This window comes from Armigeres subalbatus, chromosome 1, assembly GCF_024139115.2.
Source record: "Armigeres subalbatus isolate Guangzhou_Male chromosome 1, GZ_Asu_2, whole genome shotgun sequence".
NCBI classification, from domain to species: Eukaryota; Metazoa; Arthropoda; class Insecta; order Diptera; family Culicidae; genus Armigeres; species Armigeres subalbatus.
This window is the reverse complement of record NC_085139.1, coordinates 218,860,770-218,879,548: the sequence shown is the minus strand read 5'-3', so window position 1 is coordinate 218,879,548 and position 18,779 is coordinate 218,860,770. Positions and strand designations below refer to the sequence as shown.

At 42.5% G+C, this 18,779-nt stretch overlaps 2 protein-coding genes and 1 long non-coding RNA gene across 3 annotated transcripts; 2 read left to right on the top strand and 1 right to left on the bottom strand.

Moving 5' to 3' along the window:
- Positions 1-7,657: 7,657 nt before the first annotated feature.
- On the top strand, positions 7,658-8,065 carry LOC134206997 (uncharacterized). The gene has a single exon (XM_062682738.1). The coding sequence runs from the start codon at positions 7,658-7,660 to the stop codon at positions 8,063-8,065; it is 408 nt and encodes a 135-aa protein (XP_062538722.1).
- Positions 8,066-8,249: 184 nt separating this feature from the next.
- LOC134211032 (protein CutA homolog) lies at positions 8,250-10,137 on the bottom strand. The gene is made up of 2 exons (XM_062687565.1): positions 9,985-10,137; positions 8,250-9,923 (listed from the first exon to the last, which is right to left on the bottom strand). The coding sequence occupies exon 2, from the start codon at positions 9,917-9,919 to the stop codon at positions 9,563-9,565; it is 357 nt and encodes a 118-aa protein (XP_062543549.1). The 5' UTR covers positions 9,920-9,923; positions 9,985-10,137; the 3' UTR covers positions 8,250-9,562.
- Positions 10,138-10,297: 160 nt separating this feature from the next.
- LOC134211036 (uncharacterized) lies at positions 10,298-10,908 on the top strand. Its single transcript, XR_009978913.1, has 2 exons — positions 10,298-10,454; positions 10,506-10,908. It is a non-coding gene; the product is annotated as an uncharacterized LOC134211036 (long non-coding RNA).
- The last annotated feature ends 7,871 nt before the right edge of the window (positions 10,909-18,779 follow it).

Below are 18,779 nucleotides of genomic sequence, written 5' to 3'. Positions count from 1 at the left end.
AATGGAAGCAAAACCAGTGGCAAAATCGACAATGGAGAAACCGTGATCATGCTCGCCCGGATTATTCACAAATGGTTTGTGACTTTTGCGGTGTCGGTGTTTTGCGGTGTTTTAAATTAAAAAACTTACATAGAGATGCTGTAAACATGATTGATCCTAATACATCAACATCCAACCCGGACGTGTTTTTGAGCGAGATGGTCAACCGATTGCGAACCGATTCAGATAGTGAGAATGAAACGGATGGTGAGGCAAATGTCTTTGAATGTATGCACGTGTCGTCTTTCGGCAAAATAAGTGAACCTTGTCTTTTGACGGTAGAAATTGAAAATGTTTTGTGTGATATGGAAGTGGATTGTGGTTCGTCTGTAACTGTTATGAGTAAGAGGCAATATTTCGACAATTTTTCAAAAAAAATAACAAAATGTCAAAGAAATTTAATTATGGTGAATGGTATGAATCTGATGATCGAAGGAGAAGTAGATGTGTTAGTAAGTTTTAAAGGTATTTCGATAAACTTAAAGCTTTTGGTGCTAAATTGCGAAAATAAGTTTACCCCCTTATTAGGAAGACCGTGGTTAGATGTGTTTTACCCGGATTGGAGAAATTTCTTCATAAATTCAATCACTTCCGGTTTAGAGACGAATACATTGGTTGACGATATTAAGCTTAAATTTAAAGATGTTTTTATAAAAGACTTTTCCTCACCTATTAAAGGTTTTGAAGCAGATTTGGTGTTAAAGTCTGAGGTTCCGATTTTCAAAAAAGCATACGATGTGCCTTATCGTTTACGTGACAAAGTATTAGAACATTTATTGAAATTAGAAAACGAAAAAGTGATAACACCAATTAAAACAAGTGAATGGGCTTCGCCGGTAATTGTGGTTATAAAGAAAAACAATGAAATACGCTTGGTGACAGATTGCAAAGTCTCAGTTAACAAATTTATTATTCCAAACACTTATCCGCTACCCACAGCACAAGATGTTTTCGCGGGTTTAGCTGGATGTAATTGTTTTTGTTCATTGGATTTAGAGGGGGCATATACTCAACTCTCTTTGACAGAAAGATCTAAAGAATTTATGGTGATCAATACTATTAAGGGACTTTATAAATATAACCGACTTCCACAAGGTGCGTCTTCTAGTGCCTCAATTTTCCAGCAAGTCATGGATCAGGTTCTAAATGGAATTGAACATGTTACAGTTTACTTGGATGATGTTTTGATTGCTGGGAAAGATTTGAATGATTGTAAAGAAAAATTGTTTGTGGTATTAAATAGATTGAAAGAAGCTAATATCAAGGTAAACTGGGATAAATGTAAGTTTTTCGTAAACGATTTAGTTCATTTGGGACATGTGATCAGCGGAGAAGGATTAAAGCCATGCCCAGACAAAATTTCTACAATTGAAAAGGCAAAAGTGCCTCGCAATGAAACGGAGTTGAAGTCTTATTTAGGGTTGATCAATTATTATCATAAGTTCATTCCTAATCTATCATCAAAGCTTTATTGTTTATATAATTTATTGAAAACGAACGTAAAATTTCATTGGGACAGCAAATGTAATGAGGCCTTTAAAGAAAGTAAAAACGCTCTAGTAGGAGCACGATTTTTAGAGTTTTATGACCCAAATAAACCTATAGTCATAGTCTCGGATGCTTCGGGATATGGTTTAGGTGGTGTAATGGCACATTTAATCGACGGTGTTGAAAAACCAATATATTTTACCTCTTTTTCGCTAAATGAAGCTCAACGAAAGTATCCAATACTACATTTAGAAGCATTAGCATTAGTGTGTACAGTAAAAAAAAATAATAAATTTGTCTATGGTAAGAAGTTCTACATTTACACAGACCACAAACCGCTAATTGGGATCTTTGGTAAAGAAGGAAGGAATTCTATTTATGCTACTCGTCTGCAGAGATTCGTATTGGAACTATCAATCTACGATTTTGAGATACAGTATAGGCCATCACAACGAATGGGAAACGCGGATTTTTGTTCACGTTTTCCATTAGATTGTAATGTGCCTAATGATTGCGATATAGAACTAATTAACAGTATTAACTTTGGCAAAGAAAATCCTATCGACTTTTCTGTAATAGCCGGTAAAACTAAGGAAGACTCTTTTCTACGCAACGTTATTTTATTTGTGACAAATGGTTTTTCCTGAGAAGCTGAGTAAGCAATATATTGATGTGTATGCAAATCAACAACATTTGGAGTTGATAGATGATTGTTTATTATATCAAATAAGTAGTAATACCTGAGGTTATGAAACTAAGAGTATTGAAATTGCTACATGCCAACCATGCAGGAATTGTTAAAATGAAGCGTCTTGCTAGACAAAGTGTGTATTGGTTTGGAATCAACTTAGACATTGAAAATTACGTAACTTCGTGTGATATTTGCAACAGCATGATGATAGTTCCGAAACAAAAAATTGAGTCTAAATGGACCCCAACAACGAGACCTTTTAGCAGAATTCACATTGATTTCTTTTATTTGAAACACCGTACTTATTTGATAATAGTTGATAGTTATTCCAAATGGCTCGAGTTAGAACTTATGACGAACGGCACGGATTGTGACAAAGTTTTAAAAAAATTGATTGAGTTTTTCGCTAGATACGGCTTGCCAGATGTGTTAGTATCGGACGGGGGTCCTCCATTCAATGCACATGCCTTTGTGGTTTTCTTGAAACGACAGGGAATTAATGTTCTAAAGAGTCCGCCGTATAACCCATCGAGCAATGGACAGGCCGAAAGATTCGTGAGAACGGTGAAGGATGTACTAAAGAAATTCATAATTGATCCAGAGTTTTCGCAATTGAATGTAGAGGATCAGATTAATCTGTTTCTCATTAATTACAGAAATAACTGCCTTAATATAGATGGTAACTTTCCATCCCAAATGATTTTCTCATATAAACCTAAAACTATGCTAGACCTACTAAACCCTAAAAATAATTATAAAATGTTTTTACAAAAGAAAACCTCGCATGAAACCCTAAAAACTAGTAAAAACTTGCTTCCAGTGCATGATGATGTTGAAAAGGATTGCGTGAATGTCCCGAAACATATGTTAGATCCTTTTGATAATCTGACACCAGGGGATGAAGTATGGTACAAGAACCATAATCCCCATCACATAACTAAATGGCTCAAAGCAGTTTATATTAAAAGAGTTTCTCGTAATACCTTCCAGGTGGAAATTGGAAGCGTGCAAACCATGGCGCACCGAGGACAGCTTCGCATAGGTAGAGATTCACACAACAAAGTAAACATGCGTATGATTCGGCAACAGCCGACGACAAACCCTAGCCAACAGATATCTCATGGATCTCCGGAAGTGGCTAAAAGAAGTGGCAAGAAGCGCAAAGCAGAAGACGAGTCGAGTCATGACACCCCAGAAGCTGCGGAATTTGTACCTAGGCGTTCGAAAAGACAGAGAAAAGTTAAGAAAGATAGTGATTTTTTTTTTCGAAGCATAGAGTTTAGATTTTGAACTCTATTTCCGATCGATATTATGTCTTGTATTTAGACAATCTGAAACATGAATTATAATTTGAACTTTATATTATATATTATATATATATATATATATATTATATTTGTAAATTTGAACTTGTAAAGTAGGAAGGGCTGTGGTGTTTACAGTCAACGTGTAGCTCGATGAATTAATAATGAGCATTCTGAATAAGAGTGTACACGAAAAGCGAATCCCGTTTAACGGAACACACATACAGGGGATCGCCGAACAAGCGATCGTGCAGATGAAGGTCTGATGGAAAACTAAAATAAATAACGATGTCATTCGTTTCTGAGAACTAAACTAAAGCAGACGTTTATTAATCTATTTTTCACTCTTCGATTCCCTGCTCTAATAGTATAGAAAGCCGTGGTTTTATCGTCAGTCGGTCCTATGGTAGAATATTTCAGTCTTGTCGCTCCCTTCGACTATCAAGGCGTCCCCCTTGCCCCTCTCACGAGAAGAGCGACGTTTTTCTTTCTTCTTCTGCTCCTTCTTCTTTTCCAGGTTCTCCTTCTGCTTCTTTCTCTTCTCCCGCTGACTTTCCACGGTTTGGCAATCACTATTCCTGACGTCTTCCTTCATTACGCTAGCACAATCTTACAAGTTCTTCGAGACTTCCTGCTCTCCTGGAGAGTCCCTGCTTCGCTTCTCTTTTTCAGCTACTTCCGTTTTGTTTTTTGAGCGCGTTCTGTTCGTGCTCAGCAGCTTTAACGGTGGACTTGATGCTCGCCACTAGAAGCTTGATCTTCTTGTGAACATTGTTCTTGTCTTTTACGAAGTCATAAAGCTCGTTGACTCGCTTCCACACCTCCATCAGGTTGGACCTCTCAAGTTGTAGCTCCTCCTGAGTAGCACTCCTTTCCAATTTTCAGGTGGACACCCTATTCTCGGATCCTAGCTCTTGTTGGCCTGCCTGGTTCTCAGCAGTCTTGGGTACTCGCTATTGCTGCCTGCGACATCACTGGAGATCGCTGCAGCTTTCCACTCTTTGCGTGTGCCTTAACTCTAAGCACCGATAGCACCTGTCCACTGAAGGCGGCTGGAGTTTGCTCACTGAACATACTGTCCAGCCAATCTTCATCTTCCCTCGCTCCTTTACTTTTCTATCTATCTGCTTGCCAAAGGGATCGCCTCTTAGGCGTATAGAGATCTTCTAGACCGCTGTACCATACTGCTCTCTGACAGCAGAGACAACGTCGTCCGCATTCGTGACCTCGTCCAGTTGTTTGCACTGGAGGGTAACTTCCGACACCAACGACCTCCCCTCGGCGCCGTCTCCCAAAGCCTCTTGCGCCTGCTTCCTTTGTTGGATATATTATGTAATGAGTGTTGCAAAAAGGTGAATAAATGTAGTGTTTAAATTGTTTGTGAATGGCAGGTGAAACTGGTTCTACTACCATGATTAGTTTTAAATTCAATTTCATAGACATATATGCCAATAAAATTGAACTCGTTTTCTTGTGTAAGTTTGACCAGTACGTTAAGCGACTGTAGTAGAGCTAGACAAAACAAGCGTCCAGCACCCTATGAAAACCGCATCCAGCCACCCATCGTAGTCCTCCATCCCAATGTGCAACGATTGTTATGTAGCCATTGAGGGGTGTCGGAACTAAGTAGATAATATGATGCGAAATGACTGAAAAGGAGGCAATGACCCTGGGTTGCGTGAAACTAATCCATCGGTCACCATCATAATCAGTCACTATTCAAAACTATTTCATGAGCAATGATATGGAAATGTCATCTTCAGTTCGCTAGCATTAAGAGGCGAAAGTATAGAATATCAGTTCCAGTTTAGATATATCAGCTTCCACACTGATATTCTTCCCTCCCCCTTCATACGGGAGCTTGGCAGAAGGAAGGTCGTGTGATATGTGCTATCACAAATATTGCCCTCCGCTCGCTTTCAAATCGACTTCTATAAAAACATTCTTCATGCCTGCCGTATCCTAACGGAACTATCAATTCTTTCGCCTCTAACTCTATCATGAACATGTACGTCCAAGTTTGGAAGATGATATTAGCATTTCCATATCATTGTAAATCGTTTAACTTCACGTAGAAGTAACACACACGAAATCATTAATTTAGTATTTCATGAGCATGAGCATTATGACCGCACAAGTTGCAGGATTCAAACGCGACAGCACCCTTAAGAGACGGCATTCCAGGTCCGGTGCGGCCTCGCTCTCTTTGGGGATTCAAACCCGACAGCACTCTTAAGAGACGGCATTCCAGGTCCGGTGCGGCCTCGCTCTCTCTGTGGATTCAAACCAGGCAGCAACGACAAGAGACGGTATTCCAGGTCCGGTGCGGCCTCGCTCTCTTTGTGGATTCAAACCAGGCAGCAACGACAAGAGACGGCATTCCAGGTTCGGTGCGGGTTCGCTCTCTCTGTGGATTCAAACCAGGCAGCACCGACAAGAGACGGCATTCCAAATCGAAGCATGTGTAACTTTCCATGGCAAAGTCCTGACATTCAACTTTTTCGACGGACGCGTTAGCAGACTAGTAGCCAACAGCCAACAGCCTGCAACGAAGCAGTGAGCACTTCCCAGTCAGGGAATAAACTGGTACAAGAGACGGCATTCCAGGTCCGGTGCGGCCTCGCTCTCTCTGTGGATTCAAACCCGACAGCACCCTTGAGAGACGGCATTCTAGTTCCGGTGCGGCCTCGCTCTCTTTGGGGATTTAAACCCGACAGCACTCTTAAAAGACGGTATTCAAGATCCAGTGCGGCCTCGCTCTCTCTGTGGATTCAAACCAGGCAACACCGACAAGAGACGGCATTCCAGGTCCGGTGCGGCCTCGCTCTCTCTGTGGATTCAAACCAGGCAACACCGACAAGAGACGGCATTCCAGATCCGGTGCGGCCTCGCTCTCTCTGGGGATTCAAACCCGACAGCACCTTTAATAGACGGCATTCCACGTCCGGTGCGGCCTCGCTCTCTCTGGGGATTCAAACCCGACAGCACTCTTAAGAGACGGCATTCCAGGTCCGGTGTGGCCTCGCTCTCTCTGGGAATTCAAACCCGACAGCACCATTAAAAAACGGCATTCCAGGTAAGGTGCGGCCTCGCTCTTTTTGTGGATTCAAACCCACCTGCACCGCAAAAATGGACAGTCAACGTTGGACTGTCGAGAATACGGCCGGTTGCGACAATACCCTTTCGAACTTTTGCATTAATTGAGGTACTCCATCTTAAAAGTAAGCTTCTTCTTTTCTACATAAGAGGCTTCTGAGCCTCTTGAATGGCAGCTTTTGAGTCACTTAAACTAAGGTTTCCTTTCCATCTTAAAAGGACAGTTCCGAGACTCCTGAAAAAATGCTTCCAAGCCTATTGAAAGAAGAAATCCAAACTCCTTGAAGCGAGGCTTTCGAGCTAGTTGAAAGAAGGCTTCCGAGTCTTAAAAGTAGACTTACGACTCTTACGAGCCTCTCAAAAGGAGGCTTACAAGCCTCTTGGAAGAAGCCTTCAGAGCCTCTTGAAAGGACACTTCCGAGCTTTTCGAAAGAAGACTTCCGACACTCTTAAAAGGAGGCGTCCAAGCCTTTTGAAATGAGCCTTCCGAGCCTTTTGGAAGGAGGCTTCCGACCCTTTTAAAAGGAGGCTGCCGAGCTTCTTGAAAGTAGGCTTCCGGGCCTCTTAAAACGAGGCTTCCGAGTCTCTTGAAAGGAGTGTAGCCTCTCGGCTGCTCCGACGGGATAAATTTTATGGGAATTTATGCTGAGCACTGGGTCGTCTTATTCTATAGTATCGTTGCACTCCAACATGCACTCACTCCAGCGGGAGCCTCAAATTTTTGACAAACTTACCGTTAGGGGTTGGTAACACCTAATTTCTACCATCAAGGAATATCTTATCCACGGTAAACGACAACTCTTACAGCGGACTCGACAAAGTGGAAATTGCAGTACAAAAGGGATTAGGTGAACTTAAAAAACCTTAAGGAATGCGTCTGTTCAAATAATTTAGCCTAATGCATCATTTTACATGCTTGTTTTATTTGCCCATATTAGGGATAATGAGAGAAACGGTTTTAAAGGGTGTATATACGCTTTCTTTGGAGACTGGTTGACTCGTTGGCTAGCATTGTTGATTGGCTGGATTCGTTTGGCGGATGGGCGATGAATGTAGTGAGGCCGAATCGAACGGCGGATTGCCGCACTACAGTGGCGATGGATGTAGCAAGGCCGATTCGAACGGCGGAGGGCCGCACTGCGGTGGCGATGGACGAAGCGAGGCCGATTCGAACGGCGGAGTGTCGCACTGCGGTGGCGATGGGCGTCGGAAGGCCGATTTGAACGGCGGAGTGCCGCCCTGCGGTGGCGATGGACGAAGCGAGGCCGATTCGAACGGCGGAGTGCAGCACTGCGGTGGCGATGGACGAAGCGAGGCCGATTTGAACGGCGGAGTGCCGCCCTGCGGTGGTGATGGACGAAGCGAGGCCGATTCGAACGGCGGAGTGCCGCTCTGCGGTGGCGATGGGCGTCGGAAGGCCGATTTGAACGGCGGAGTGCCCCACTGAGGTGGCGCTGAGCGTTGCTAGGCCGAATCGAACGGCAGAGTGGATGTCAGGAATGCTCAACTCCTATATGCACGTTTTATTTCTAAGTGCACGTTTTTAGGAAGATGGCGCTCGTCTTCGCCGAAGTCGATTCCAAAATGGCCGTCGAGGTGGCTTTCTGTACCCACGGAGTTCCGTGTCGCCCACTTTTGACTCTCGAATCGGGCTCTAGGGACCGCTGTGGAGAAAAGATGTCCCTCGCACGAGGGTTGTAAAAGAAAAGGCCCGATTTGGACCTAATCAGGTCATTAGTACACCACTTTCCGTTTTTCTCTCACCGTACACCCTTTTTTTATAATTACCTTTTCTCTATTATTTATTCTATTCCGTGCTTTACTACACGGTCGATTGAGGCTTATCCTTTTTACACTAGCACTACGTTAATGTTTTCTCGATCTACGAGTACTGCCCTGGAACAAGACGCAATTTAAGGCACCTCAACTTCACCACGTGAATATATTTAAGAAAAAATAGCTGCATGCACACGACGTTATTCTTTGGTAGTCACTTGTCGAATGATCCGAGTGATTGCCGATCTCTTACCTAGGTTTCATTTCCTTTCGGTATTAATTAAGAGAACCCGAAATTTACCCTTCGACGGTTCGTCAATGTTGGCAACCATTCCGCGTTGATCATAAAATTGACCACCAGGGCACGGAATGGGTGGTTTGCTTGTAAAATTCAATCAAAATTAATTAAATATAAAATATTAATTCGTTTGATGGTAAAAAAAAAGTACACAACTAATAAAACTTTATTAATGAAGTTCGATTCAAATTGAATTATTTGTTTAATAAACTGCCTTTATTTATTCTACACAATTTCGAGAAAAAAACAAAAAACTGTTTTTAAACAAATTGACACCGAACTTTTCGATTACCCCAGGTTGAGAACCGATGCTATAAAGTGTTTCTTAATGTCAAAGTTCACTCATTTTATTTTCATTTCATTTCTCATTGTCAATTATCATCTCAAGTACTTCGTAAATGATCGTAATCTGAATAGGCTATAAGATAACCTAAATTACTGAAATGTATTGTCATTTACTACATATTTAGCAAAACTATGTATTTTTCCGAGTCTTCATCCCAAAAAGGTTTTGTATGATTGGACAAATAAAATTGGCATTTGGTCGGGGTTCATCCAAATAGCACCAAGCGCCAATGAAAAATTACTCATTTTGTCGCACAAATTTTCGTGTAGTAGATCCATTTGATCAAAAATCGTATCGGATATCCTTCTACCCTACAACTGAGGATATCCAACAACAATTGTACGAATGAATTGACATGAATTACTTTTGGTTTTTATTCTACGAACAAAATATCACAAATCAGTCAAAAAGGCGCTTGGTGCGGTTTCGCTGAACCTCAACCATTTATTTATTAGAACTTTTCCTATTTTCAATTAACAGAAATAGAACCTCGAAAGATCTTCTTTTCTACAACCCAAGTCACACTACTTCCCTTCCGGGACGGCCTTGCTCAGCCACGTCAAGTAAGCCGGATTGCCATTCTCGATCGGCAGGGCCACGATCTCCGCCACACTGTGCGGATGATTGTTCCGCACAAACTGACACAGCTCGTCCACCCGAGCGCTGCGAGTTTTGATCATCATAAGAATCTCGTGATGCTCACTGATTTTGCCGTCCCACTCGTAGATCGATACCACCCGTGGGACTATGTTGACGCAAGCGGCCAGTTTGCGCTCTATCAGCATTCGGGACAACTTCATCGCAGACTCTTCGTTGGGAGTGGTCACGTAAGCAATCGAGTGCAGTCCGGGTTTGCACTTTTGCTGCGGAGTGGATGCCATTGAACTTGAAAAATATGGAACATCTGTTAAGCGTAGTTCTAGTTGATCCAACGATCCAATGTTACCTGTTCGCTATAATTGATTACCGAAATGCATGTAATCCGATACAATGTTAGATAAGACGCACATCACACAGTCCGACTTGAGTCGCCGTGAATTCAAACTATAAATAAACCGATTTGGTGAACAATATATATCGATGCATATCGCGTGGGTTCGATTAGTTTACGAGGAACTTTTAGATTTATTGTTAATATTAAACAAACTCGATAATTCTTTGGAGAATATTTTGTTTTAATGGAAGCAGAAGAAATTATAAATACTATGGCCAATCGAACGACATTTTTTTTCCATATCTACAGAAAGAAATCAATTATTATTGATTAACAATCTTCAACGACATGATCTACTCACTACTTTAGGGTATTTTTAGATCTTATTCACGCAAGTGAATAGATAGTCAATCTTAATTTGCATACCATCCCATCGTTTGTTGTGCTTTCCAATCGTTGAATTTGTCTTTCTTTGCTAACAAGTAAGTTTTAGGCAATTAAAATTTAATTGGTACACATAATATTCTTTCCAGCATTCTCGATGTCTTTCGAGCCTATCCAGAGATACAAACGCGGGCTGTTTTCGATCGCTCATGTGACCACTCCCACCGAGGGTTCAGCTTTCGAACTGGCCCACAAGTTGATCGATCGAAGGATGGCTGCCTGTGTCAGCATTGTGCCAGGAGTTGTATCCTTTTTCGAATGGGAAGGTACCATCGTTGAGCACCTGGAAAGCTTGCTGCTAGTCAAAACGCGGACCTCCCGAATGGAGGAACTGTGCGAGTTCATACGGGAAAACCATCCGTACAGTGTGGCGGAAATTGTGGTGGTGCCGATTGAGAATGGAAATCCAGCGTATTTGGCGTGGATGTCTCGGATGGTGATGGAGTAGTAAATTATTCTTACAGCACTATTATGATGTACTGTTCAATATACAGAAAAAAAAAAGAAATACATATAACTTTGTTGATCACATTACACATGTTTGGCAGTTACACTAAATAACCAGTCTCCAAGTTCTTCAACGTTCACACCGCTTCCTTGCTCTGATATAAAGTGTAAACCAACAGGATATTGTACTCAATAAAATTACAATTACCACTCACAGTAGGGAAAATCCAAAAATACGGTCATTTCATTAGTATTGTTCAAAAAGACGACGACAGATGAGATTATTGAAATGCCATTATCATATGATAATGGAAATTTGTGTACTCAAACTTTTTTTTTGGAGTCGGTCATTAACTACGTCACGTAAGAAATTGCTATTTCAGCTCCACCCTTCACCCTTCACTTTATCACGTGCACGTGAATGCACTCGCGTTTTTAAGGGCACCCCATTCAAAACAGAAGCCACGCATAATTACTGTCATTTTTATTATTCAAGCTTTGTTGCGTCGTAGCATGCGTGGAATAATAAAAATGACAGTTGTGCGTGGCTCCTGGTTTGAATGGGGTACCCTTGAATACCCCAGCCAACCACAGATCGTATATGAAAAGACAAATTTCATCGCATATGATGCTATTTAGTATCAAAATCGTATATAAGCACTAATAAAGGTGGCCAAAATATTATAACTATCGTATCTAATACCTGAATTTGGAATATTTACGATTCATTTCGAGAAAGTCATAAATCAAAATAAACAATATCGGTTTGATCGGATTGAATCAGAAATATCGTTTATACGGACGCGCATTGTTATACAAATCGTGAAACGGCCGGGTTCGGAGGAGCTCCCGCTTTCGGGGAACTTCTCGTCGGAGTAGGTTAGATCCGCCGTCGGGGACTATCCGAGTCGTTCGCGATCGCGACCGAGGCGGGAGCTAAATGGCTCAATGAATAAGGTGAGAGCTGAATGGCTCAAGGCAAATGAAACTCGGTTATCGGAGTAGGCTAGGTCCACCGCCGGGGATCAGCTGAGTAGACCGTGACGTGCGAATGTACCGGCTTCGGGTCGTCGGGGCACCATTGAACTGGAAGTTATCTCCACCCGGAATCTTTGGATTGACCTCGGCACTCGCCCGGTCACCCGTTGAGACGGGTCGTCGGTTACGGGGGAGCTTCCAACGTCGGGGAACTCCCTGTCGGAGTAGGATTGATCCACCGCAGGGGACTATCCGAGTAGTCCGCGACCAAGGTGAGAGCTGAATGGCTCATCGGTTAAGCAAGAAGCTGAAAGGCGCAGTTCATGGGAAATCGGTTAATCGGAGTAGGCTAGGTCCACCGCCGGGGACCAGTTGAGTAGATCGTGCCGCGTGAATGCACCTGCTTCGGGTCGTCGGGGCACCACTGAACCGGAAGCTATCTCCACCCGGAATCTTTGGCCTGACCTCGGCACTCGTCCGGTCACCCGTTGAAGTGAGAATGTGCGTAGGACTTGAGCGGATCTATGAACATGCATACCAGGTGAATGTGTAGTGTTGGTAATGTAACAGCCATCCACGAATGCGGGTCGTCGGTCTCGGGGAGCTTCCGCCGCCGGGGACTCCCCGTCGAAGTAGGGTAGATCCGCCGCCGGGGACTATCTGAGTAGCATGCGAGTACATTGAAAGCTAAATGGCTCAGAAAATAAAAGGAAAGTAGATGCGTTGCTGAATGGCACAAGGAAAAAAAAGTAAAGGGCTTAAGGGCCCACGCTTTTGTGTGCTTGCTTGCACCATAAAGGGAGCCAAAGGGCTCAGACGTATGACAAAACATCGAAGAGAGGCACTGTGAAAGGTGTTGTTTTGGGAGGAGTACTTTTAGTACTGCTTTCCCCCACAGAAGTAATACTGAAAGGTAGTCCCGGGGGGAATTGTGCATTAGAAGAGAGAGTAACTCAAGTAACCTTCTGTTGCTTGGGTGGGTTTAGTGGGTCCGGCGGTCTGGCCTTCTGCCAACCGCGTCAACCCCACTCCCTGAGTGATAATTTCAGGTGTCTGTATGCAGATTTGCCTTCATCCCTCTATAAAAAAAAAAAAAAAAAAAAGAAAAAAAAAAAACAAATCGTATATTGAGGAGCGTTTCACGTATATAGCTACTTACTCCTGTACGCCTACCGAAGCCCACTGAATCTTATCGACAAATTAATTCATTTTTACTTACTTCATTCCTTTCGATATGCTTAAACGCCGAATTATCCATAAAGTGTTATTGCGCTGCTGATTACCGTTCCGTTTCAATGCCAAAAATGCGTGTAAGAACTTGAAATACAACTAAATAAGGAGGTAAACACGGTGAAATAAAACTTTGCTGTTGTTGACGTTTCAACATCGTAAATATGTGCGCAGAATCATTTGGAATGCTGCGTAATCGTTGTTATGCATGAACATTATCGGAATAATTGTATACAGATTTCATATGCGATTCAAGTCACGTTTATACATGTAACAACGACGTACTTAAATCGTATAAATGTATTATGTATCGTAATTTGTAATATCGAAGCTCTTGTCAGTACTAAACTTTCATCTACATTGTGATTGTCAAAATAGTTCTGCTTTTCAAGAGTTGCTTAGTAGCACCGATGGTAGGGTATCGGCCTTGAGATTCAGAGGTCTAATGTTCGAGACGGGGCTTGTTATATATTTTTTTATGTTTACTATTCACCAGATCGTATTAATGCTTACGAAAACTCAAGCAAGCCTTGTTCAGTACGTATATGGCCTCCACTTTAGTAGGTATATGGCGGTTTTGTGCATTATATACATGATTCATTGTAGGCATATGGTAACCTATATCATTTGCAATTGGAGGATTCTGGGAGGCTTGTCCTTAAGCTGGGGCACGATGAGGCACGTGACCTACCAAATCGAATATTTCTCTGAAATTTAATAAAATGCGCCAAAATTGTCATGTGAAAACTAACCGATTTTCTTATAATTTTGATTAATCCTGGAGAAACTTTCGAACGAGTTCTGAAGTTGTTTTCGAAAGAATTTTGAAAGAAATTCTAGGAATTTCTTAGCAAAATCAATTCGGTATTTCTACGGAAATTATTGAAAATTCCATCGTAAATTCCTTAGCCATATCGAAGAAGCACCTTTGTGGATGCAGTGGACCAGCAATATCAAACGAATCGAAAGCAATTCTCAAAATAGCCAGTGTTGGCAAATATCGGGTGTTGGCAGTGCTCGCAGGCAAACATTGGATTACGTGCGAAAGGTTGATAGTTTAGATCTCCTCCACAGTCGTTGCAGTACGAAGTGATGGCAGAAAAGTTCGACTACCTCAAATGCCTTACAGTGCACAGCTATTCTACTGCTGCACCTCATTCTTGATTGGTGTTCACAATGACAAACTGTTGCTGACGTTGAACAAACAGGAAAGGAAGTACAGCGAACCAGTTGCGACGGAAACGAGGCTAGGTTGGACCATATATGGAAAAGCTGAAGGTCTGTGTAACCGATGGTTTCAAAGTGGAACTTGTGACTCTATCACAATATTATTATTATTCCGCCTCGCGGATGCAACCCTGCGTTATGCTTATGAAGCGAAATAGAATGGTGCTCTTTCTCCCAAATCCCAACCCACTCTATCGGTACCACTCACAAAGCAAGCAATCTGTTGACAGCGGTTTGAGCGGTTTCTCATCGTGGCAGTAACCCACAAATGAACTACGGGGGTATGGCATTCCCGAATATCCTAAATACTCAAATACGGCAAATTCGGGATATGCTCGTATTTAGGTGGAAATGTTAAGATCGAGCTTGGCAATTTAGCGCTCGCCAAATTAATTCGGACCGGACCGCACAAGCGAGTAGTTAGTGCGCGCGATCTTAAAATAGTAATTTCCACATACAAGTTATATTGCGAAGATCAAGTAGTGGTTTTTGGACAGCATCTGTGAGGTCTACACTAAAACAAGACCAGCGTGGTAGACATTGTGTAGGAAAATTAGCCAACTGTATTAAAAGGGTAAGGTAAACCACCTTCGTCTTACACGTGTCACACGTTAGAAGTGAGAAAAAAAATCTAGGAGAAAAAGGTCCATAAAGGGCCTTTTTCCTTTCCTTTGTCTCATCCAGTTATTGTCGGGGAAGGACGCCATCTTAATTTCCGAGGACAATACCGGTCGGAAAGACAAAGCCGAAGCTACTACCGACTATTGTTGGAGTGTGCAAACTACTCGCAGGCCCGGAGTCCGCCATCTGTAATCCGTCTTCATTTGGGCGACTCGGTAAATGATCGCCCGTGACACAACAAACGGCTACAATTGGTAATAGCCCGGCGGAATTCGAGGATTGTAGAATTCCCCTTCCGACCTAAACCCCAGCGCCGATGCATGCAATTCCGGTACAGACTCACGGAGAGATCGATACGAGCACCGTATAACGTAGCGGCTTCGCCCACCCACCGTCGCCCCACTGTATCATCTGTACACGGTCAATACTCCGCTAATCCCAACGCTGCAAACACAATCGCAAGTAGATCAATTTGTGACGTCACAATAGTTATGTAAGCCATGGCCAAATAAGCATAATCGTTCTCCCAATTTATGTAAATTAGCTTAAAATATAAAAATGCGCATGTAAATCTACGAAATTGAGCAGTTCACATCAGTTAGTTGAAAAGAGTCACTACTCGTTTTGTTTAGTTTCGAACTCATCGAACTCGAAAAAGAGTTACCAAACCTCCCTCGCTTTACGGTTCGCCTAGATTGACTTGGCAGCGTGGCTTTTGAGCAAAATTTCCACAGAGGGTTATTCGTGGACGCCATCCTCAAACTTGTTTATGGGTCTGCCCTAATAGTAAGCTCCTGCTAGAAGTGGAATTGTGAGTGACTGTGAGTGTTGAATACCGATTCCCTCGTTCCGACCCTGCAGATACCCAGATTCGACTGAGAGTAGCCGAGGGGGTTATATCTGATAGTATCGTCCGAACATCGTCTCCACTACATTTGCGCATGTACGACTGATCAACAGCTGCACAATTCAGTAAAAGTTTTCTTCTCCGTAGAAAACATGGGTGTGGATGCACAAGCTTACTGAAGAAGCAGCAAGCAGTAGTGCATTCAAAAAGGTCTGGTATTTGCCATTAGGAGTGGTACAGAATCCTAACAAGCCTGGTAAGGTACGAGTCGTGTGGGACGCTGTTGCAAAAACGGGTGGTGTTTCGTTGAACTCCACCTTCTTACTTCGTTACCATTCGTATTGTTTCGATTTCGTCAGCGAGAAGTTTCCATCACGGGTGACTTGAAAAAAATGTTCCACCAGATCATAATTCGACCGAAGGGTCGTCAAACGCAGCGTCTTTTGTGGCGGGACAATTCAGAGAATCCAGTGGAGGTGTACGTGTTATGGACGTTGCATCGTTTGGGTCAACATGTTCACCATGCTCTGCCTAATATGTTAAGAACAAGAACGCAGAGGAATGGAAACACGTGTACCCGGAAGCTTCAGCAGCCATAGTGGAGAACACCTATTTAGCAAACAGCTCAGATACAGTGGATGAAGCTGCTTGCAATGCCGTAGAGGTGAAAGAAATTCACGTAAATGCAAGCTTTGAAATCCTAAATTGGCTTTCCAAATTCAAACAATTTCTCCGACGGATTGGAGAGCAAAGTACAGAATCATCGAAAAGTTTAATTGCGGAGAAGTCTACAGATTCAGATCGAGTCCTCGGTATGACATGGCAGCCAGAAAGTGACGAATTTACCTTTGCTCTTAAGCTTCGGCCAGACGTGCAATATCTATTTTCAGAAAATATCATCCTTACAAAGTGCCAGGTTCTAAGAGTCGTAATGAGTGTCTTTGACCCTCTTGGGCTTGTTGCATCGTTCGTTGTAGAAGGAAAATGCTTGATTCAAGATATCTGGAGAGCGCAAGTGGATTGGGGCGATCAAATTCCAGAAAACCTACACTCTCGATGCCGAAGCTGGTTGAAGGTGCTCAATAATTGCATCAGGGAAACCTTCCGAAATTCCCTTAGGAGAAAATTTCTTTTGAGTACTGCTCTACAAATTCCTGCGGAAATGGGTTTAGGCATGCCTCCGAACTTTTTTAAGAAATGCCTTCAGCAATTATTTAAGGAATTTCTCAAAGAATCGCTTCCAATAATTCCTTAAGAAATCCCTTCGGAATTTCTTTAAAATGCCATCTAGGATTTTTTTCGATTTTTTAGGAGTTCATTCGAACATTCCTCCGGAAATTTAGTCTCAAACCTTCGGGTATTTCTTCGGAAAAATTCTTTTAAGAATCATTCGGAAATTACTATAAGAGTTCGTATGGAAATGTCATCTGGAAATTTCTTGCAAATTTCCGTTAGAAACTTTTCTGAAAATTCCTTTGGTATTTCCTACTTTATTCTGTAATAAATTTCCTGATAAATTCTTCCAACAAAATTTCCGGAATAATTACTGCAGAAATTTCGGAAGAAATTCTGTATGGCTTTCCGAAGGATTTCCTGGAGGAAGTTTTAAAGGAGTTCCCGAAGAAATTTTCAATGGTCTTTTCAGAGAATTATCTGAAGGAATTCCTGGACGAATTTCAAAAGGAATTCATGGCGTAATTTTCTTAATTATTCCTACAGGAATAAGGAATTTTTAAAGGTATTCTTAAAACAATTTCTGTAGATATTCTTTAACACTGCAAATACCAGCCCCCGCAGAAGGCGTTAAATGGCAACATTTCAGGTGTTTTCAGTCCATTTGTCATAATTCTTGTCAGCTACAATCTGTGCCAGGATTTCGTTAGTGACAACAGATTGTTAAGCCATGCATTGACCGCTGAGAACCAGCGGGAATATTCCGTTCCACGTTTTTTGCAACACTTATTATTATTTATTTCGATTTTAAGGACGGCTACGCAGTCTTGAATTATTGAAACAAGATGTTTATTAAATAAACATCTTGTTTCAATAATTCAAGACTGCGTAGCCGTCCTTAAAATCGAAATAAAAATATACAGTCGATTTCTCAATAGTTCATTATTATTTATTTATTCAGACTAAGGCCGAAGTGGCCTGTGCTGCACATAAAAGTCTTCTCCATTCAGCTCGCTCCATGACTGCAGCGGCACGTCGCCAACCACGTAGTATGCGGAGGGTCCGCAAATCGCCCTCCACCTGATCGATCCACCTTGCTCGCTGTGCACCTCGCCTTTTGTTCCCGTCGGATCGTTGTCGAGAACCATTTTCACCGGATTACTGTCCGACTTTCTGGCTACGTGCCCGGCCCACCGCAGTCTTCCAATTTTCGCGGTGTGAACGATGGATGGTTCTCCCAACAGATGATGCAACTCGTGGTTCATTCGCCTCCTCCACATACCGTCCGCCATCTGCACCCCACCATAGATGATACGTAGCACTTTCCTTTCGAAAACTCTAAATGCACGTTGGTCCTCCACGAGCATCGTCCAGGTCTCGTGTCCGTAGAGGACTACCGGTCTAATGAGCGTTTTGTAGATTGCCAGTACGGCGGCGAACTCTATTCGATTCAACATTCTTCTATCACCTCAATTTCGTCACCACCTATGCAAACTCGCGGTGGGTGGCTCACATTGTCTTCTCTTGAACCTGCTTCAATCATGTACTTCGTCTTCGACGTGTTGATGACTAGTCCGATCCGATAAGCTTCCCTCTTCAGTCTGATGTAGGCTTCCTCCATCTTCTCAAAGTTACGTGCCATAATATCTATGTCATCGGCGAAGTCAAATAGTTGAACGGACTTATTGAAAATTGTACCACTCGTGTTAATCCCTGCTCTTCGTATTACCCCTTCCAAAGCGATGTTGAGTAACAGACACGAAAGACCATCACCTTGCCGTAACCCTCTGCGCTTTTCGAAAGCACTCGAAAATGCCCCTGAAACTCGAACTACGCACAT

What these genes read in the sequence shown, in the direction of transcription:
- LOC134211032 (XM_062687565.1), bottom strand. Translation starts at nt 9,919, where the DNA reads ATGGCATCCACTCCGCAGCAAAAGTGCAAACCCGGACTGCACTCGATT.
- LOC134206997 (XM_062682738.1), top strand. Translation starts at nt 7,658, where the DNA reads ATGGGCGATGAATGTAGTGAGGCCGAATCGAACGGCGGATTGCCGCAC.